At 31.3% G+C, this 23,498-nt stretch overlaps 1 protein-coding gene across 1 annotated transcript; it reads left to right on the forward strand.

Moving 5' to 3' along the window:
* Positions 1-7,127: 7,127 nt before the first annotated feature.
* Positions 7,128-11,764, forward strand: LOC131617358 (glycerol-3-phosphate dehydrogenase [NAD(+)] 2, chloroplastic). Its single transcript, XM_058888663.1, has 9 exons — positions 7,128-7,578; positions 7,675-7,811; positions 7,903-8,008; positions 9,357-9,558; positions 9,659-9,746; positions 10,181-10,328; positions 10,893-11,042; positions 11,126-11,275; positions 11,376-11,764. Exons 1-9 carry the CDS (start codon positions 7,201-7,203, stop codon positions 11,388-11,390), a joined length of 1,374 nt encoding a protein of 457 aa, XP_058744646.1. The 5' UTR covers positions 7,128-7,200; the 3' UTR covers positions 11,391-11,764.
* The last annotated feature ends 11,734 nt before the right edge of the window (positions 11,765-23,498 follow it).

Here is a 23,498-nt window from a genome sequence, read left to right on the forward strand (position 1 = left end):
CTTTAAGGTAACCACTCTTATGCTGCCTTCTCGATCAAATAGTCAAGTCCCTTCGAGCGTAGGGATACCTTAGCCTGCCGCCTTCGATTCCAAATTGCCATGTCCCTCCGATAAAAGACCGTAGTCCCTTTCGAGTTGCCTACAATAAATATGATCTCATCCCTCGATTAAATGGTGATAGTCCCTTCGATTGCTAAGGTATTCTTACTGTTGCCTAAAATGACTATTATATCCTTCCCTTAGACTACCTGCCCTATTTATGGTAGGGAGAGTCTTATGGCGAATGATACTCTCGATGAACCCGCACATCCAATTGAAAGACTTCCTGCCCTCTCATGGTACGGATAGACCCTTTCGCCCTGAAAAGCTAAAAGAACGAATTTTAAAACTTAGGGTAGTTGCTACTAATTGCTTGCTCTAAATTCAAAATCTTTTCCCACTCTTTTTCAAAATCAAATTCAAAAAGACTACGCTTATTTACAAGCTAAAAATATTCTTCAAAGTTTTTACTATTCACACACGACACTCTTTCAAACATTTCAAACAATTCAAAAGTGAGCTAAGCAATTAAGAGCCCATGGATAACCATGGATACAAAGGGTGCCTTACACCTTCCCTTTGTATAATTTACCCCCCGAACTCAAAATCTTTTAAAGGTCTTTCCTGTTCTTTTTGCCTTTACAATTGGATAAAATAAAAGTCGGTGGCGACTCTTGCTTACCGCAACATTTTAAAAAGTCAGTTCACCGTATTACACCAAGAAACTTCCTCACTGTTTCTGGGCCGAAGCAATGAGCATAACCTGCCACATTCATAATCGAGTGACCATTAGATATGGGACTAACAAAACTCAATATGATTTGTGGAAAGGGAGAAAGCCAAATTTCAAGTACTATAATGTCTTTGGGAGCAAGTGCTACATCTTGGCAGATCAAGAGAAAAGAAGAAAGATGGACCATAAGAGTAATGAAGGAATCTTCCTTGGAAACTCTACTAACAACTAATCCTATAGAGTGTATAACAAACACGCCAAGGCTATGATGGAGTCAATAATTTTGTCATTGATAACACTCTTGAAGATAAGGAGGAAGAAGAAGACGAGGTTTCTCCTTAACAAACTGATGTCCCAACAAATGTCCCGCCCAAGGAGCCCGACATTGAGTATGAGATCACAAATTCTAATGATCTTCAAACCAATAAGGGACCATCAATCAAAGCTTAGAAGGATAATCCCAAAGTATTGTAAGAAATCTTAATGAAGGATTTGTAACAAAATTTAAAGAGAGTATTTGATGTTGAGTAAAATCAAATGTAATTATTGTGTATTATCATATCCATAGGGATTGGAGCGATATCAAAACCGTTCAACAATTTCTATAGTTCTAAGCATAAAGTTTCAAGTTTGTTTGGTTTAAAGTTACGGAAAGTATAAATTACGTAAATAGCGAAAGATAAGTTCAGAGGAATAGACTTGTTGGGAATTGGTTTTCATCCACCGATTCAATATGCAACTCTCGGATCAGTTATACACAATTTAAGCTTGTTTCATTATCATCACGTATTGCTCACCAACAAAGTTCATGTCTAAACATTTGTTGAGATTTCTACCTTATAGTTTAATCGACGATTTCTCAGCCTATTAAACGATACAGTAGAATTAATATTCAATACTTTTAGAGTGAATATTAAACCTAAACCTGTGTCTAGCATTTAGAGTTTAATAGTTGTTATCTTGGATCAAGATTAGAATCGTATTTGTCAATATCAATTCAATCCATGAAATAAACGGTAAAATGAAGATAACAACGATAATGATTCAAACATAAATTATATATAACGCCATGATTAAAGAAAATACATACTGTTTCGGTGAACTACGACCAATCCCAACAAGAGAGGGATTTAGCTACTCATGGTAGCTTGATGAACAATGGAAGAATGGAGTTGGAACGACATTAATGACGATTTCCCGACTCTTGATGTGTATCCAACTCCTTCTACCTAAAAACCTCTTCTTTTTCTATTCTACTGCTATTACAGAGTGTGTTACAATGGTCAAAAGTGAATCCCCCTTTCTGAATTGGTTTCTGCTCTATTTATAGCAGTTCTGGCCGTCATAGTTCGCTATGCGGACAAAAGTTCGCTACAACGAACTTTTTCTTCATGGTTAAGTCTTTGAGTTTGAACCGCCTTCGACAGACCGCCAAAGTTCGCTACAGCGAAATATGGTTCGCTACAACGAACTTCCTTTCTCCAGCCTTAAGTATTTTAAATATCTTCCAGAAACCGCCAATGTTCGCTACAACGAAATATGGTTCGCTGCAGCGAATCTCCTGCGTTGTTGCTCGCTGCTAGCGAAACTAAGAAATTTGCTTCTGACTTGGTTCGCTACGCGAAAAATGGTTCGCTGCAGCGAATCGGGCTTTCGCTACACATTCGCTGCAACAAAGTATCTATTTTCTGGAATTTGCCTTTAACTTCACTGGAGTTCGCTACAGCGAAATATAGTTCGCTACAGCGAATGTCCTGTTTGCTGGTTTTTGCTTTAAGGTGAAATCCTACACAAATGCAAATCGAACCAAGAAATTTTGAACAATAATACTTTACTCAATAATTGAGGGTTTTTATGTGAGTAATGTGTCAAATAAGTAATATAAGTGCTATATGATAATATGATATTTTAATATGAATTAAACACTTATCAGTATTGCCAAATCATGTTATACCTCAAATATTGAACCTAAGAACATAGAGGAAGCATTCACTGATGAATTTTGGATCAATTATATGCAAAAATAACTTTTCCAGTTTGAAATAAACAAGGTATGGGAGCTAGTTCCTAGACATGAAGATGTGAATGTCATTGGTACCAAGTGGATTTACAAGAACAAATATGATGATAGTGGTAACGTGATAAGGAATAAGGCAAGGTTAGTTGCTCAGGGGTATACTCAAATATAAGGAGTGGACTTTGATGAAAAATTTCCCCTGTAGCCAGACTGGAATCCATTAGACTATTGCTAAGAATTTCATGCATGATGAATTTCAGATTATTTCAAATGAATGTTAAAAGTGCCTTTCTAAATGGGTATCTTAATGAAGATGTCTATGTTGAGCAACCTAAGGGGTTCACTGGTCCCAACTCTCCTGATCATGTATACAAATTGAAGAAAGATCTCTATGGCTTGAAATAAGCTCCAAAAGCATGGTATGAAAGATTAACTGGGTTCATGATCAACAATGGACATAATAGAAGGGGAATAGACAAAACTCTATTTGTGAAGAATAATGGATGGAAGCTTATAATAGCCCAAATCTATGTGGATGACATGGTTTTTGGTGGGATGTCTAACATGATGGTGGAGCATCTTGTTCAACAAATGCATTATGAGTTTGAGATGAGTCTTGTAGGAGAACTCACTTATTTTCTTGGTCTTCAAGTAAAGCAAATTGAAGACAATGTTTTTGTGTCTTAAAGCAAGTATGATGAGAGCATAATGAAGAAGTTTGATCTTGATAATGCAAGCCATAAGAGAACTCCTACTGCAACTCACTTGAAGCTTTCTAAGGATGAAATTGGAGTTGATATATATATATATATATATATATATATATATCAAAACCTCTACAAAGTATGATACGAAGTTTGTTATATCTCACAGCTAGCAGACCCGATATCACATTTGTTGTAGGTGTATGTTCTAGGTACTAAGCTAAACCTAAGGCTAGTCATCTCACTCAAGTGAAGAGAATCTTGAAGGACATAAGTGGGACTTATAACTATGGCATCTTGTACTCTCATGATACAAACTCCATACTTATAGGGTATTGCAATGCAGATATGGCTGGAAGTGCTGATGACAAAAAAAGTACATCAGGTGGATGTTTCTTTCTTGTCAACAATCTGATTTCTTGGTTCAACAAGAAGCCGAATTATGTCTCTTTATCCACACTGAAGCTAAATACATTTCTGCTGAAAGTAGTTGCAGGAAATTACTTTGGATGAAACAGATGCTGAAGGAGTACAATGTCGAACAAGATTTCATGACATTGTTCTGTGACAACATAAGTGCCATAAATATATCAAAGAATTTTATTCAACACAGTAGAACCAATCATATTAACATTCATCATCATTTCATTCGAGATCTTGTGGAAGATAAAGTGGTCAATCCAAAGCAAATAGCAACTGACAAACAATTGGATGACATTCATTAAGCTATTTGATACTGTCCACTTTGAAAGTTAATAAGTTCGCTTAGAGTATGCATATTGAAGATACTATAGCAGTCAAAGATTGGGAAGCTTGCAAGGAGACCAAGTTATTACATATATCTTATTCTCTATGATGCACGTATATTTAGGGTAATTCATTCTTTTCCAATCAGTCCTTTTGTTTGGACTATTGATTCAAGCAAGAGAAAAGTTCTCATATCCTTATCTTGCACCTTCCAAGTGTTTTTGATGATCAACATGAGTCAGAATCAAGAGAAATCTAAGAAGAGTTCATGCAGGAAGGTAATCAATATCGACAAGGCTATTAAGAGATTTCTTGAGGCTGAGAAGAACAAGAACAAGGGAGGTGGTTCTAATGCTGCTGCTAATATGGAAACCCATGGTGGACCATCTGGAAAAAGGAAGACATTTGTGTCTAAGATGAAGATCGTGAAGAAGAAACCCGTGCAATAAGAGTGACTCAGATGTTAATAAAGATTGGGTTACCTTTATCGACTCAGTCATCAGTGAAAATTGAAGGCTCATTAGTTGGAGTTGTGGTTCAGTTCCTGTATTTGGAAGCATGTTTTTAGTTCATGTTGTTGGCCCTTTTATCTGTGCATTTTTTTGATCCGAATCTATTAAGGCTTCATAGCCTCTTAAGACTATGTACAATAACTGATCCAATTCTTGTGAATCTCTTTATGTTGTTCTAGTTGTTCAACTCATGATCTGGTTGTGTATGTACTAACATAGTGACCTCTGCATGACTGGCCACTGGTTTCTATTTTGGTGTGCAAACCTTTGCCAAACTATGGCAAAAAGGGGAAGTAATTGTGTGGTGTTGAAAAAGGTAACATGTATTTGTTTAGTGCTGACTATCTGTAAGTCCGTACTAATGATGTGCTCACATGTTGGAGCATCAAGCAAGTCATCTAGCCCTTATGTGTGAGCTGTTATTTTGCATTAGCAGTATTATGCATAGTCTGATACTAACTACTTAATGTTTATGTTATGCATGACTAAGAATGTGAATGATTGCATGCTGATAACTGTTAGATGGTTGGATTGTATGCTACTAACTATGTGCTGACTGAGTGTCATGCATGACTAAGTTTGTGAATGATTTCATGATTGACTTATTGGCTTTGGAGCATTGTTATTATGTGGCATCAGTGATGAATGCTACTGATTTTTTTTGTTGTACTACAACTCTGGTGAATGTTATTACTGATGAAATTGCATGCTCTGATACTCTTATGATGTATGTTACTTGTTCTGATTGAATGAGTGCTTTTTATCTTGAAGAGTTGTTTTTCCATAATTTTCCAAAGGGAGAGGTTGCTGTTCCTTTTTGGATTGACTACGTTATACAAAACAACAATATGAATAAGTGTTCAAGATTTCTTAGGTGTGCCAAGGTGTTTTTCTTGTGCAAAAGGGACACATGCTAGACGTGATGTCCCGGCATGTGAGTACGACATCCGGGCCTTGCTCAACAGGCCAGATTGCTTTGCTTTTGGGAGATTTTCTGATTAAGATTCAATCGGATTTTATTGCTTTTACTTAGAAATATGTTTTGGTGATTTGTTTGTCAACTGTGGGGATTAAATAAGATTTAAATTTGAATTTGAATTGTAACAAATCATGTCTTTTTGTTGGGGAGTTTTATGGAACAAATCATATCCAACTGATTTTGCAACTATTCAGGACAGAGTTAAATCAAATATCCAAGGAAAAAAACCCATAATACTTTGTTATATAAGGAGCTCAAAACCTACATTGGAAAGAAAGAAATACATTAAAGATCTTTTGAGTGATAAGGTTTGTTTGAGTCCTTGTTATTGTTGTAAGTACACCACACTATGTTTTAGTAACTTGACACAGTTGCAGGTTTGTCTAGTTGAATTGTAAATCAACATTCGACAATTCGACAATGTTAAGTGAAGTTGATCACTAGGGTTTAGTAATTGAGAGAAAGCAAGATGGATTCTCATATTTAGGGGGAGTCCTAAATAGAAAGTCATTTGGTAGTGTTAGAAAGAGGCATTGAATAACATGAGCTCGTTGTTCCGATAAGACTAAATGTACTAAGCTACTAATAGTGAATTTTCTTTCTTAGGTTGGAAGCCAACCCTCAAGACTTAGGTGTTGTTGCATCGAAATGGGTTATCAGTTATTGTGCTATTTATTTAGTTTTTTTCTGCTCCATCATCTTGAACAAGTCAAAATGTGTTAATTGTGTGAATTCTGACTTAAAAAGTCGAACCAGTTGTCCAAGACATCATGTACGACATGTGTCCTCTGAGGAACAAAATTTTAGAGATATTTATAGTCACCTTGGTCCTAAACCTAAAACTTCCTAAGATATAACAACCACTCCGAAAATGAGTAGATAATTCCTTGAAATTTCAAGGAGCGCAGTTAAATCCCACACCTCCTTATTCGCTTAGTAAATGTTACTCTCACAATCACGCGTTATGAACAGAGACACAAAGGATCTGAGCGACATATTTAAAGAAGGAACACCCTATTTAGAAGAAGAGCACTCCAACCAACAAATGGACGACTTAGAAAGAAAGAGGGGCGAAGCATATGCCTTCGTCACACCCCATAATCTGGTCCAATTACACTAGATGAGAATCATATATTCCTATATTGAAAAAAGTGTTAAATAATTATTTAAATCCATTTGTATATTTGTACATGTGACACACATGTTAAAAAGTGTACATTTTTTTATATTAAAATATTTTAAAAATTATATACACAGTTTATTTTAAATTTTCAATATTTATATAAATGAATAAAAATTAAATTTAAAAAAAAAATTCTAATTTCACAAAAGGATAATAAAAAATTGGGTCTTCTTAATGTCAGCATTTTCCAAAAACAACTAGTAAGATTTTTTTCTTCATATACAAAAACCGTTCTTTCTCTGTATAAAGCCTTGAGTCACTTACTTTCCTTTTCAAAGTCTTGAAAATGGCTTCCATAATATTGGAACCATCGTTACATTCTTATTCCCATCCCTTACACCAAACAACAACAACAAATCCATTCTTCTCTTCAAAGTCTCATTATCCAAACAACAATGCTTCCAAATTCTACCCCTTCCCTTCAAAACCCACTGTTTTCCTCACCCTCAGTAGTACTACCCCTAACAATATCGCACACACTCGTTCTTGTTCAAGAATTGATTCTACTTCTCCTACTCAACAGCCTGACCCGGTTTTGGAAACGGGTATTGACCCGACCCGGGATAGGCGAAGAGTGGTGAGGGTTGCGTGGGAGAAACTGGTTCGGTGGTCCAGGTCTTGGCGGTCTAAGTCCAATACTGATGTACTCCAACGCACTAACAAGGTTTCTTTATTTTCTTTCTTTTTGCATTTTTTTAATATGTTAAATTCAGTTTGTGTTGTGGCTTATATGGCACTGTTTTGTTGTTGGTGAATATAGGTTGTAGTGCTTGGAGGGGGGTCATTTGGTACAGCAATGGCTGCTCATGTTGCGAATAGAAAGGATCAGTTAGAGGTCGTGATGCTTGTCCGAGATCCTCAAGTTTGCTTGTCTATCAATGAGAGCCACTGCAATCGGTAGACTTGTTAGTTTGTGAGTTGTGGTCATTTAATATCATCAGCCTGTTGTTCTATATTGTGTGACAATTTGTTCTTTTATCTTTTGTAGTAACTACTTTCCGGATCATACACTGCCGGAAAATGTAACCGCAACAACTGATGCAAAGTCTGCTTTGAGTGGTGCGGATTACTGCTTGCATGCTGTGCCTGTTCAGGTCATTTGAGTTTGCATTTCTTCTTCCGTTTTTTTATTGTGGTTTTAGTATTCATTGTTTTAAATTGCAGCCGTATTTGTCCTTTTTTTTTCCGTAATATCAAAGATCATAGCGTAACTGCAACTGTAATTTAAATTCTTGATATTATTGTTAATGCATCTAGGATGAGTCTTTGCAGTAAAATAAAATACACGTTGATGAATATTATGGCAGAATTGGATAGAACATTATGGTAGAATTTGATCCATGGAGCCAACAACCCCACTTAGTGGGATAAGACTTAGATGTCGTTGTTGTTGATGAACCTTAGTATTTGGAAAACATGTAACCTTTTGAATGAAGAGTAGTCAATAGCAGCGCCATAGAGGGATAGAAGAGCCTTAGCGGTGCAGAACAGAGTAGCAGCCACTATAAGGAAAATAACGGGGAGCAGGAGTGGTTTCTTTTTTTTTTTTGTTGCTATATCGCACTCTGGTTCCTAGGGGAATGAGGCCTTAGTAATCCAGAGCTCGTGCTGAGAGGTCATGGCACTGACCAATTATTGTTCCCACCAGGAATCTGGCCAGCTATCTTTTTCCCTTTTAAAAAACTATAGTTACCCCTTAAATTTAAAACATTGTTTGTAAGTGTAATTTTGGGTTTTCCCATCAATTTTGAGTTCCTCTTCAACCCTAACCTTCCTTCATCCTCAATTCTGCACTTGGTTTCTTTTTCCGGCAGTTCCAGGACCAGCATACAAGAGTTCCTCTTCAACCCTAACCTTCCTTCATCCTCAATTTTCTACACTTTGTTTCTTTTTCCGGCAGTTGCAGGACCAGCATACAATACAAACCACGCGTAATATTTCCCTCACCTCGGCAATTCGTTCTTCAGCTGCAGCCGTCGTCGTTTCTCCTAGTTTTCAATCTTCAGCCGCCATCGCCGTTGTTCCTCCCTCTGCTCTTCGTTCTGCATCCATCGTTTTTTTTTCTTCTGGTTGTTATTATCTTCTTCTCAGTTTCTTTTATTCACATTTTCTTCAGGTTGGTTCTAACTTTTTCTTCTCCGTTTCTTTATTTCAATCATTCCTCTGTTTTTCTTTTTCTTCTGTTTTTCTTCTATTCACATTGTGGACTTTTTCTTCTTTGCTACCTCCTGCATTGATTTATGAATGTTTTGAGTTTTTTGTTGTTTAATTTTACATTAAATATGTGTTTATTCATGTAATTTGTCTAAAATATGATCAAATAGCGGTCATCCTGCTATATGCTATTATAGCTATCCTGCTATCCCATTATTGGGGTCAGCCGCTCCGCGCCGCTATCCGGGATTGACTACCATGTGTGAATCTTTGTTTCTGTTATTGCAGTTCAGCGCAGCATTTCTTGAGAGTGTCGCTGATTATGTTGATCCAGGTTTGCCATTCATATCTCTAAGTAAAGGCCTGGAGCTTAATACACTAAGGATGATGGCTCAAATTATTCCTCAAGCACTACGAAATCCTCGCCAGCCTTTTGTTGCATTGTCAGGGCCTTCTTTTGCTCTGGAATTAATGAATAAGCTACCTACAGGTTACAATGATTTTTCTAATTACCCCTGTTAATCTTCTTTATGTGTTTGATAACATGGAGACCAATAGTTTTTGTCATTTGGTTCCATTTTATAATACAGCGATGGTCGTGGCATCGAAAGACAAAAAATTGGCAGATGCAGTTCAGCAGTTACTAGCTTCAAATCGTTTAAGAATCAGTACATCAAGGTATTTTCAGTAGATTCATAAACGAATTTGAGTTTCTTATGTAAATGACTTCTTTTCATCTTTTGTTAAGACCAATGATTTAAAAACCGGACCGGAGATCGAACTTATAAGATCTTTGGGCCATGGTTCACTGGTTGAACTGAATGACTATAAAAAAAATAGAAGTATTCAAAATTTTCATTTTTTATAAAAACTGAAAAAATGAACCGGTTGAATTGGGCTCTATCTGGTTCTGACAGATTAAAAACCAACCAACGGACTGACAAATTCAACGGGTCGACCCAATACTTACAACACTATTTAAAACTTCTTTCCTCCGTTTTACTTGCTTTAATCTTTGTATTTCTGTTTGATGCATGATATGTGGAACAACTACATAAAGAAATTTTGATGTAAATGTTCAGCTTGTAATCTCTGATAAGTGATAACTACAGTGATGTTACAGGAGTAGAAATAGCAGGGGCCCTCAAGAATGTGCTAGCAATAGCAGCTGGGATTGTAGTAGGTATGAATCTTGGTAACAACTCAATGGCTGCTCTTGTCTCGCAGGGCTGTTCCGAAATACGGTGGCTAGCAACAAAGGTAATAATGATCTCTATTAAAAAATGTTTTCATATAAGCAATAAGCTATAAAAAATTAAAAACGGAGTTCTTGTAATTTGGTTTCACGTTTGGAGGATCCAGAATTGGTTTAGGATGTGTAGAAACATGGTCTTGAATAGAACGGTATGGCATAAGTTGGTTTGTGTAGCCAACCCCACTTAGAGGGATAAGGCTTGGTTGTTGTTGATGATGTGTAGAATTGATGCTAACATATTTGGTTGCTCTCAAGTAGAATTGATTATGCTTTTCCGAATTGATTTTAATTGAAGATAAGGTTTGTAACTTTTGAGTCTAAACGTGATTTTTACACTGAAATTTACAGTTAATTCACTTTTACAAAAATTTATCAAAACATAAGTCACTTTACCTTCAAATCACCTTGTCAAAATCAATTTTATAGAATCAATTAACTTAAGATCAATTTGCTTAACCGCACAAGTACAACCAACAAGACACTGCATTCATATAAGCTATAAGTTATTTCTTTGCAATAATAAATGTAATAACAATAATATTTCTGTTTCCTCTTATTATCTTTTGAAGATGGGTGCAAAGCCAACTACTATAACTGGCCTGTCAGGAACCGGAGACATAATGCTTACATGTTTTGTCAACCTTTCTAGAAATAGAACTGTTGGTGTGCGTCTTGGATCAGGCGAAAAGCTCGAGGACATACTTAAATCCATGAATCAGGTAGTTTCCTATTCCGCCTGATCATACACAAAATTCTTCGAAATGGCAGAGTTACTGAAATTACATCCTTACTATCCCCGCAGGTAGCAGAAGGTGTCTCAACGGCTGGAGCTGTGATTGCTTTGGCGCAGAAATATAACGTAAAGATGCCAGTATTGACAGCAGTCGCACGTATTATCGACAATGAACTTACTCCGAAGAAAGCTGTTTATGAGTTAATGAGCCTCCCCCAGGTTATATATTCTAATGATCAAAAAACAAAACTTTTATTTTACCGCTAAATCAAACAAACTCTTGTATTACAAGTTTGATTGATGCCAATTTGTTTCACAGGTTGAAGAAGTATGAAACCTCCCAAGACATGGTTTATCTACCAGCTACTTTTTAACTGCTGATTGAAAGTCAATTCTTTTTCACCATTATGCTTCTATTGCTGTCTGAAGGCTTGGTGATACCAATTTTGCACAATTGGAGTTTAACCATAAAAAGAATTTGAGAAATGTGTAGATTCTGGACAAAGTATATATAAATTTGTGTTCAAGATTTTACCTTTAAACTCCAATGTCATGGATGGAAAATAATATTCATGTATTGATAACTACTCTACAATTTAATTACTATAAAATGGTGTTGACAAATCAGGTAAATAGTACATGTTATTTTGAGTGGATGCTAATGTATATAAATGTTTAAGGAAGTAAATGAAATGAAAAGTTCTACTATTTGATTAGATTATCAATGATTGCCGAGATAAGCACAATAGAATTAGGAATCGTTTGATGACAAGGATAGAAAGACTAAATAAAATATCTAATACTTATTAAGATAATATTTATTTAGATAATATGATATTATAAACTTCAACGTTCAAACAATAGAATATGATAAGTTATTTGTAATCATTATTAAAGTTACATATTTAAAATAATAAAGTGTAAGTTTGAAAATAGTGTGTGTACATTATGCCTTTTTGTATGCTAGTCATATACAATGTACAATTTTTATGGGATTCGTTTTATTGGTCTTAATACTTGGATCTTATTCGTATTGGTCTTTCGTCGATTCAAAGATCTTATTCGTATTGGTCTTTCGTCGATTCAAAGCAGTTGTCCCAAAGGTTTGTCGTGTGTTTTATCAATCGGGAAACCTTTTGATGTCAATGACACTATCTCATCATTAAAGTCGACCATAGAGAGAAGTGAGAAGGCCATGAGGCAGTTGCAAAAGTAGTGGGGAACAAGTGCATTAAATGCACTTCTTATCATCTAGATGTTTTGCCGATTTTTCAGGTACGTGGCATTAGGCTCATAGGTTAGAGCGTGGTGTTCGTCTCTAGGGCATTTGAGTGTACTCAATTATGCTTGTATTTCTAAGGTAAAATTTGATAGTTGATTTCAAATTTACATCTTCCTTTTGATCTAATCCATTTCACTTCTTCTATATAAAAGTTTCTTGATTCTTTGGGTGAATTTTTTTGCAGCTTCTTCAAATCAAAATTCTACTTCACCTCTACGAGAGCAATTTTTCCCTTCCCTAAAGAAATATTTGCTTTCTCTTTGGAGTAAAGTATTCTTCATCTTGCATTTAACCTTCCCTTTCTTCACTTGTCCTCTTCCTCACTAGATATCATTCTCACTTTGAACTTATTTTCCTATTTACAGTCTTTATTTTTACCATGACCCATATAAATGATCACCTTGTAAGTCTGTCGGGTGATTCTGACGGTAATTGTTCATCCTCCTTCGTTAGAACATAAACTCCTACTAGTTCAAACCTCAGCCCTTTCGATTATTGGTCGTTCTACTTATGTTGTAATAAATGTGTTCGATAGTTCTGGATCAAAAAGGGTTTCTAGCGGCTCCCTTGATAGGGAAATTTTTTCTGATGAGTCTTCCTTCAATGAGCTTTTCTCTTTCGAAGGAGTCAGAGAATCTTTCGAAGGTAATCGTGCACTCAGTTCTACATCTGCTCCCTCTGTAGTAGTCGGGAACTCTCATCCTCCTACTCCGACTCTATTGAAGGCGGATGTCAGTGCTTTGAAAAGGGAAAAAGCTCGCTCATTTATCGAAACTTATCGCTCAATTTAAAAACCAACCTTTGATTCGAGTTACATATTCTTTGACTCAACTCAGACAGTTGTGATTCGAGTCATGAATTCCGTGATTCGAGTCATGATAACTCTACGTCAAATTATGAAATTCTTGATTCAAATCAGACAGTTGTTTACCTTAGATTTTGGTAAACAACTGCTAGTCTTCCAAAATCGATAATTTGGTTACTTACATGATCGACTAGATTGATCATAGGACATATGTGTATAGTTTTTGTTTTGGGTTTTCTCGATACTAAGTTGTTTGATGGTAATGGCAAACTTAAAGATAAAGCAAAGATAATCTAACGATTGTTTGTGAAAGTAAAAGGCAAAGAATACAACTTCGAATGGAATAAAAAAGACTTTAATGCAAGTAAATTGACTTAGAAATGAAAGTGGTGTTTCATACGTACATTTTTTCAGAAACTCTTTTCTCAACACACTTAGATACTTTGAGTGATTTGAGTATGGAACAATATTGAATACACAGAAATCTAATTGCTTAGACCCCTATTTATACTACTTCGACAGTAACGGTAATGAACGGTCTTTTCTCTAGAGAATGACACGTTCTCGTTTGAATACGTTTCGTCCCTCACAGGTTTCCATGCGTCCTTTTATGGAACAAATAAGACCAAATTACAATTACCAGTCTTATTTCGAATTTGCCTTTGTCGAACTCCTGTCCAAGTCGTTCCAAAAATCTTATAAGTCCTAGTGAAATATTATTTTGCAAGTACGACAAAACAAATCCCAGTCGAAGGACACCACTTGACCTTCTTGTTGAAATTAGCTTGTCCACTTCAAATATTTCCCTAGATTTCACTAGGACATCTCACACTTTATGGGGCGTCGAAATTATAGCTATCTACAGCCGAAATTGCATAGTTTTTCTCTTGATTCGAATCAAAGCACTAGAATTTCGGTTTTAGCAGTTTTGCAACCAACACAGAAAATCACATATATTCTACAGCATAACACATCAAAGGATCCAAAATCCTAGCATGCATATATATATATATATATATATATATATATATATATATATATATATATATATATATATATATATATATATATATATATATATATATATATATATATATATATATATATATATATATCATCTATTCATGATATTGACATTAATTAACAGATATTCATAATTTACTTGTCATTCTAGTCATATCCATTTCTAGGATTATATCATGCATTTTCATACAATCCTCAAGGTTTCTATATTACCACATGCACCTACAATTCTTGGTTAAATTCATTTTCATAACTTAGGAGAGGGGAAACCCACCTTAGTAATTAAAGAAGAAGACATTTACGATGATCTTCCCTTCTTCTTCTATCCACATGCAAGATCATCTTCACAATCCTTATTGTTCTTCCATATTTCGTGTCTCATTGAAGTCAAGGACCTTTCTTCTTTCTCTTCCATTCATCTTGAACAATTATGTTTTGCTCTCAGTATCTTCCTTCTCTATCAACAATCATTGATTGCTCCTTCAAATAAGGCTCATGGTGATAAATTGATCTCACATGCAAGCAAGGGTGGCTTGTATGCAAGACAATTACATTCTTGTCTCTCCATTCCAAGCGTGGAAGGAGAAATGAGAAGAGGAGAAAGTTGTAGTTTATGTAAATGAACTCTAATTTTAACACATTTAATTAATTATAAAATAGTACAAATTTTGTTGTTTTCAAGAAATTTTACATTGAAGGTAACTCTACCCAACTTTTTGAGTTGGGTAGATAAGAATTCACCTTTTCTTTAACCTAAACTTATATAATTGAAAGCTGAAAGTCCAGTATGTCTCTCACTTAAACAAAGTGAAATGACCATATTGCCCTTTGCGCCAAACAAAACCTCACAATTGTCTCTTATCCCTAATTCACCAGTTGAACATATAAGAGTTTCTCTTAGTCTTCACTAATTCTAAATGAATATGGAATACCACTACATCATTGCGAAATCACTCAAATACTCTTTGTAGTAAAATGACTACTTTACTCTTAGATTTCAAATTTCCATTAGTTGACGATTAAATGACGTCAAACCAATGTCCAAGGATGAGATGTTACATACAACAAATTTTCAAAAATAATGTATGATAACTAAATAAAATTAAAAAAATATATATTTATTTATGAGGAGAGATCAAATTACACTTGAAGAATTATACCACGAGTTACACTCGCTCGTAACTTCATTTCGAATAAATATTTTTTAAAATCAACAGTTGCATTGAAACATACTATCATATAGATCATGCCTATAAAGTTTGAGATTAATCTATAATGATTTACTATGTTACTGAATTACATCAAAATTAACGTTTAATGAAAGTTCATTTTGAGGTTAATCTTTAGATATCTTAATGGTATAGCAAATCATTATAGATTAATCTTAAACTTTACAGGTATGATCTATATGATAGTATGTTTCAATCCAACGGTTGATTTTAAAAAATATTTATCCGACGTGAAGTTATAAGCGAGTATAACTCATGGTGTAACTCTTCGGGTGTAATTTGATCTTTCCTCTTTATTTATCTATATGTAGCTCTACTGCCCTGGCCTCATTTACCTTTGTTCTTCATCTTCTTTATAATAAATTTGTCATTTAAAATAAATATTCAAATAAAAGAAAATATGTTCGCTGCCTTTTTTTTTAATGGTCTATAGGAAATCTCTTATTCCACCCCATATGTTTCTCACGCACCATGCGCATTTTCAAAAATATTCTTTGTTTTTGGAGGTGTATATATGAAAAACACATTTTTTTACTCAACATTGATTTGTTCTGTAGGTGTATCTACGGAAAACACATTTTTTACTCAACATTGATTTGTTCCGTAGGTGTCTCTACAAAATCTTCTCTTAACTAAATTATTATGAAAATTTCCCAATTTGTTTCGTAGGGGTATCTATGGAACCTTCTTTTAATTGAATTATTATGAAATTTTTTTAACGTTTACGATTTTAAACTACTTTCGTAGATACACTTCCGGAAAAAACTAAACTTTGTCCAAAAGAAAAGTATTCCTGATGTATATCTCCGAAAACAGAAAGCATAATTGAAATTTCGCCGGATACCTAAGAGAATCAGATGTTGGATTGAAATATATATATATATATATATATATATATATATATATATATATATATATATATATATATATATATATATATATATATATATATATATATATATATATATATATACACATACATACTTTTCACATATAATCACAAAACTAATATATCTTACTCTTTTTTAAGTAATAATTATCTTTTTATTTATAATAGCCTTAATTATTTATTAATATATTTGACTTTTTCTCTTTCTTTAACAAATAAGTAAGGATAGTTTTGACAAAAATAATTATTAATGTTACTTTGAATTTTAAAAATCACAATTAAATAGAAACAAATTTTTTACTAAAAAAACACTTAAACACGATATTATACATAAAATATGCTCTTAATTAAACTACGGAAATGTTGAGTAAAGAAAATTATACTACGAAAAATGTAACACAGCGGGTTATTTCAAAGAGTTTAAAGGATATGCACTGACAGTGTAAAATAGTTTTACACTGTCATCCAATAAAAAACAAGGAGTATGCCATGTCATTTTTTTTTTTAAATAAAAGTGTAGAGAAATTAGATACATGGTTGTGATTGATTGACAATGTAAAATTATTGTACACTGGCAGTGCATGACCCCTTTTCTCTATTTCAAAATAAATTTGAAGTATAAAGCCATTGACTAGTGTTATTTTATCTTCAACTTAAACTTTTTACACCTTAAAATTTGTTACGTCATAATATATACATAATATAATGCATAATTAAAAGTTTTATTATTTAAAAACAATTTATTTTAGTATTCACAATAAAATAATTAATTATTGAAAGTAAAAGTTTAAATAGTACATTATCCCTGATTACCTGAGACTCTTAATTATTTAATAAATAAATAATATAACTATATAAAGATTTAATTATGTAAATTGTTTATGTAAATTAGTGAATTTTTTATTTTTGTTCCGATATATAACTTTTTAAAAATAATCTTTAGATGTTAAAAAAAAATTTAGTACTCGCCACATATATTAAAATCCCTAGCATAATTCACAAATAAAAATAGTTGAAATCCTTTTTAACCTGCAAACTTTTACTACAAATTTTAATATTATAAATAATTATTAAAATTATTTTTAAAATTCAAAAAATTATTTTAAGAAAAATACAGTAACGAAGATAAAAGAAAAAAATCTCACCAACTTTCATAAACTATTGATACATTTAAACCTCATATAAAAATATTTGGTTGTTGACTAGTCAGTTTCATTAATAAAAGTAGTCCTCGTAGATGTTTGAAGTTTTAATTATGTCATGAGACTTTCTTTGTGACTGCATGGCTGCATTAGCTTTGATTGTGAGAGTTTTTCTCATCTATCACAATCTCACTACATTGAACAAAAGAAATTGGAAGGAATGACTTTTCCAAATATGAGCATTATGTGTAATCAACGAACAAAGAAATGTCGATATTAAAGCCAAATGTGAAATGTTTATGGAAGACTGAGAACACGAAAGTGTTACGTTGGAAGATAATTGATTGTTTTCTTTCAATGGACTTTAACAAGACCATCTAGAATGGGAGATTATTCTTTCTATTTAGCAAGGTCATATAGAAATCTCATTGTGGCCTTACAAAATTGAATGCTGGTACATATGATTACTTTTATAAACGATGAATTCTTATCTACCCAACTCAAAAAGTTGGGTAAGGTTGTCTCCTTTGTAAAATGCATTAAAAACAGCAAACATTTGTAGTATTTTAATCTATTTTGCACTTTTTATTTTTCCTATTTGATTTGCGGATTTTTCGTTTATTTATAAATTGAATGAGAAAAAATTACCAGTTTTGATAGAATCCCACCTATTAAAATCAAAAGGTTTAAGAAAAGAATTTCAATACCGTTTTCCCTAGGATATACGTTTCGCCATCAAATTGTAAAGATTTATTCATAGAAAGACTTTTATTAAAAAAAATATTTGAAGTCATCATTCGTCCTCTTGAAATGATTAGAGTTTTACAATGGGATTTAGACTCTAATGTCACTTGTTGACTAAGTGACTTCAAACACAAGAGGGGGTAAATTGTGTTATATATTTCTTAAAAACTTTTTTCGAAACTGATAGATTTTAGACTGGTTTGTTTTTAGAAGAAGACGAAGAAGAGAATGAAGTGTGGAAGATAAATTACACAAATATAAAAGAGAAGAGTTAGGTAAATGTACATTATGATTTATACTATTTCGGCCTTAAACCACGCGACCTAATCCAATTTCCAAGAATTTCCCCTCGAGATTTTCACTTATAGTTTGATCTCTTAACAAAAGATCAACACACAACCTTCTTACACCAAATTTTTACTCAGGTTCAGCTTGCAAATTTTATATCACTTACGGTATCACGAGAGAACTAAGCTCTCCATTTATATTACAACACATTCAAAATTGAAACAACATAATTACACAAATCTTACTTTATATTTTTTGCTCTCTCGACATTAAAACAATGATTATGTATAATTTTTTTATGTAGAGAGTGAGTATGAGAGAAGAATACAAAATAAAATTTTCGATCTTAGAAAAGTGTAGAAGGAATCCTTTATATAAGCGAAAAAAATTAGCCAAGAAATAAAATAGTCCATGGATCGAGACCACTCTCTAATCGATTATCCTTCAATGTTGATTGATTAGAACTACATAATAATTTAAAAACCAAATAGCCGTTTTTGGAGCTTATAAATCGATTAAAAGGGTTCTTAATTGGTGAGGTAGAGAGACATCTTCTTTATCATTTAGATACAAACTCTAATCGATTATAGTGATATTTTTCTTTCTAAATTGGTTAGGATGTTTCCTAGTTGATTAATTAGTGACCAAATATAATTAAAAAAGGTTTTAAAATAGATAGAGTTTGTTAAATTATTTTAAATGTTTGATTGACTTGGTATTTTGAGAGCAACTCACACTTATATATATTATTGATCATAAACAGATAAAATTAAAATCAAGTGGAAGACCTAACAAGTTGTCAAAAGATTTTAGTTCCTTTTAATGTTAATATTTTCATTTGATTATCTTTGGTGTCAACACTTAAATCTTGTTGGCTTTATTTTTGATAACTCCAATCTTTTTTAACTTTAATGATACTCATGATTATTTTAGCTTTTTTTTCTTTTATCATCATTAAATCTATAGATATTATCGTCATAATATTGCACAACACATAGAACCACATGAGTCTAAAAAACACAACTTTTTTTCTTGGTCTTGTGCTCCAAATGTGCCAAATATCGCATTAAAATTTTACAAATGGTTGTACATGTCCTGATCTAAACTTGCAAAGTATTAACCTAGATAATTTTGAGGAGTCTAGTTTTCATTTTTATCTATTTGGTATTTCTTAGAGGTCTGCCAAGATGATCTAGTCACCTCGAACAGTTGAAATAAGCATTCCACAGACATTGTTTTTGAAATGATAAAAATTACTAATAATCTTGTATATCTAAACATCGAATTTTGGCAATAGCTCCATTGTGATAAACATATATTTGTTATAAAAAATATGAGCAATCATTACTACTTTAAGCGAAATAAGGTTTTCAAGTTTTGATTAGAGAAATAATTTAAAGTAAAAAATTGTGTTTTAAAAATGATAGAGATTGGGATTAAACTACAACTACTATAACCACATAAATGTTAATGATAATTTATACACATTTTCCTCATCAATTCATATTATCATCTATTACTCGATTACATTATTCAAGTCAACAATAATGTATTTGAATAATATATCAATGTGATTTTGGTTTGTGTAAATTTTATTTAAAGATCCATTTTCAAAATGTATCCACTGTTGTTAATATATCAAAAAAAATAATGTATTAATAAATATTCAATTTGTAAATTATTTAATCGAAAATGTAATAGCTCTTATGGTGAACCACAAGTCTAGCTACTAAGGGTGTGTTTGGTTCGAGGTAAATGGAGGGGAGGGGAGGGAATGTTTATAAAAAAAAGTGTTTGGTTCAATTTTTAGGAGGGGAGAGGAGGGGAGGGGAGCAAAATCCTTCCAAATCATACTTTTTGCGTCCCCCGAATCGGAGGGATTCGGAGGGGAGGGGAGGGAACGTGGCTATTTATATTTAATAAATTAATTTATTTACTAAAATACCCTCAATTTTATTTTATTATTTCAAAATTATTACTTTCTTTCGTCTGCTTCTTCTTTTTTTGTGATTTTTATCTATTGCTTATATCGATTAATTATAATTATTATTTACCTTTAAATTATTATTCTTATTTAGTAAAAATTATAATCACTACAATTTTTTATTTTTTATTATTATTTTTATTTTTATAATTATTTATATTGATTTTTTTCTAATTTTGTTATGTATTCTATTATATATATTTTTAATAGAAAATTTTAAATCATTTATTATATATATATATATATATATATATATATATATATATATATATATATATATATATATATATATATATATATATATATATATATATATATATATATATATATATATATATGAGGAGGGTTATTCTTACTCCAGGAGTAAGTTATCAAAACTTACTCTTCATCATGACCATTGATTTTTTTCAATCTAATGGTTAAAATTAATAAGCAATTAAATATGGAGAGAGAAAAATAATACTCATTAATTTTAACCATTAGATTGAAAAGAATCAATGGTCATGATGAGGAGTAAGTTTTGATAACTTACTCTTGGAGTAAGAATATCCCTCCTCTATATCTCTCTCTCTCTCTCTCTCTCTCTCTATATATATATATATATATATATATATATATATATATATATATATATATATATATATATATATATATATATATATATATATATATATATATATATATATATATATATATATATATATATATATATATATATATATATATATATATATATATATATATATATATATATTTAACAAAAGTTGTTATCAACGAATCTATAATTTGGCGTCGAAAGTTATACTATGTATCAAGTATATTCAATTTTTTAATGTTATGTGGTAAGTTATAAATTTTTAATCACTCAATATTACAAATATTATTTTCAAAAAATTATTTATAAAATTTTCACCTTTGAATATCATATCAGTTATATAAAATCATAAGGATAAAAATGTAAATTATTAATAAAACCCATCCCCTCCCCTCATGAACCAAACATATTTTTAACTAAAATTCATTCTCTCCCTTCCTCTCCCCTCGTTTGAACCAAACATACATATAATTAATAAAAATCCCTCCTTCCCTCCATTAAAATCCCTCCCTTCCCCTTCCCCTCATTTGAACCAAACAGACCCTAAGGTGTTTTACGGTGGCAAAATTTTGATTTACTTTCTTAAAACAGAAGTCGCCTATATAATAGAAGGTAAAAATAATATTAACTCTAATAGAAATTATTATAGCTAGTAAAAGTAATTTTTTTTAAATCTAATAGAAATTATTATAGTTAATAAAAATAAATATTTTTAAAAAAATATTTAAATAAAGACTACTCTTACAAACTTCAATAATATAACAAACTAAAATTAAAATTAAAATTTAATATGAACTAAAATTAGTTTTAACTTGAAAAATTTATTCATATTTTTTGGTATTCTTATAATTACTTTTTTTAATACATCAATGATTGAAAGTGATGTAAATAATATTAAATCTATGAAACGATAAAAAAAATTAAAATAACAGTATTAAATTAAAAATAAATGAAAAATCAAATATTACAAAAAACAAAATTACAAAATTTTCAGCTGTTTTAGGTTGAATTTAGTTATAAATTCAACATAAAAAATTTATAAAGCAAAAGTAATGTGTTTACACTCAGATATAATACAGCTAAAGTCAGAGACCTCTCAATGTAAATGCTTGACTGCATTAGCCACTAGCATAGATTGTGAGAGTTTTCCTCATTTTAGATGCATTGAACAAATTTTTTGGATGGAATGAGTTTCCATATGTAAGCATTAATGAGTAATTAGGGAACAAACAGAGTCAGCTTCCTCAAAACTGATACAGCTAATGAATAAGTTGAGGTTTTTTCTTTACCCACCTCCTTATGGGGGTCACCCCAGCGAAAATCTCACTTTACCCCGTTTCGAAAATGCAATTCCGAAATATATTTTTTTTTAAATTTTTAAGTGCATTTCCGAAAAAATCTCAAAAACTGAGATTTTGATTAATTCGGAGATACATCTCCGAAAAAAAAAATTAAAAATCCCAAAAATTAATTTTAGGATATTAATTAATTCAATATCATAAATTTATAATTTGATATAATTTATGAGTAATGAATAATAATAATTATATATTTTGATATAATTTATGAGTTATGAATAATAATTATTATATATTTATATTCTGATTCATATTTTAAAATTTAAAATAATTTTAATTAAAAAAATAATGAGTTATAATTTTTTATTTATATATTTATAAAAAAAAATTAAAAAAATGAGTGTTTTAATTTATATATTTATATAATAATTATAATAACTATTATATATTTATAAAAATTATTATATATTTATATATTTATATATTTATATAATAATTATTATATATTAATTATAAATATATTTATATATTTATATAATAATTATAAAATTAAAAAAATGAGTGTTTTAATTTATAATAATTATTATATATTTATATATTATATATTTATATATTTCACTTACAAAATTAATAATTATTATTATATATTTATATATTTTTATTCTGATTCATAATTAAAAATGAGTTATAATTTTTTATTTAGTTTAAAAAAATTAAAAAAAGATTTTGTCTTAATTTTATATAATGAATAAATTTTATATTTAACTCTATATAATTCAAAATTTACTTATGAAATTAAAATGTTTTTGATTTATATAAGTTAGTAAAATAATTTTTAACTTTAAAATTGTTTAGAAAATTTTGATTCACCTTGATTTTATTGATTCAGCTTCATTTTATTGATTCACCTTGATTTTATACCTATTAATTGTATTGATTCACCTTGATTTTAATTTTTTAATAATTATTGAATTCTTTCGGAAGTGTATATCCGAAATATTTCGGATATGCATCTCCGAAGACACCCCTCTCCCAAAAAGGGGTGTTTTCGGAAATGCATCTCCGAAAACTCAAAAAGGGGTGTTTTCGGAAATGCATTTTCGAAAACACATTTTTTTCGTGTTTTCGGAAGTGCATTTCCGAAAACACATTTTTTTCAATAA

This window comes from Vicia villosa, linkage group LG7 (genome assembly GCF_029867415.1).
Source record: "Vicia villosa cultivar HV-30 ecotype Madison, WI linkage group LG7, Vvil1.0, whole genome shotgun sequence".
NCBI lineage: Eukaryota > Viridiplantae > Streptophyta > Magnoliopsida > Fabales > Fabaceae > Vicia > Vicia villosa.

Excerpts from the sequence above, each read along its gene's own strand:
- LOC131617358 (XM_058888663.1), top strand. The coding sequence starts at position 7,201 with ATGGCTTCCATAATATTGGAACCATCGTTACATTCTTATTCCCATCCC. Across the intron at positions 8,009-9,356 it reads TGCATGCTGTGCCTGTTCAG|TTCAGCGCAGCATTTCTTGA; the intron begins GTCATTTGAGTT and ends CTGTTATTGCAG. Across the intron at positions 9,559-9,658 it reads AATGAATAAGCTACCTACAG|CGATGGTCGTGGCATCGAAA; the intron begins GTTACAATGATT and ends TTTATAATACAG.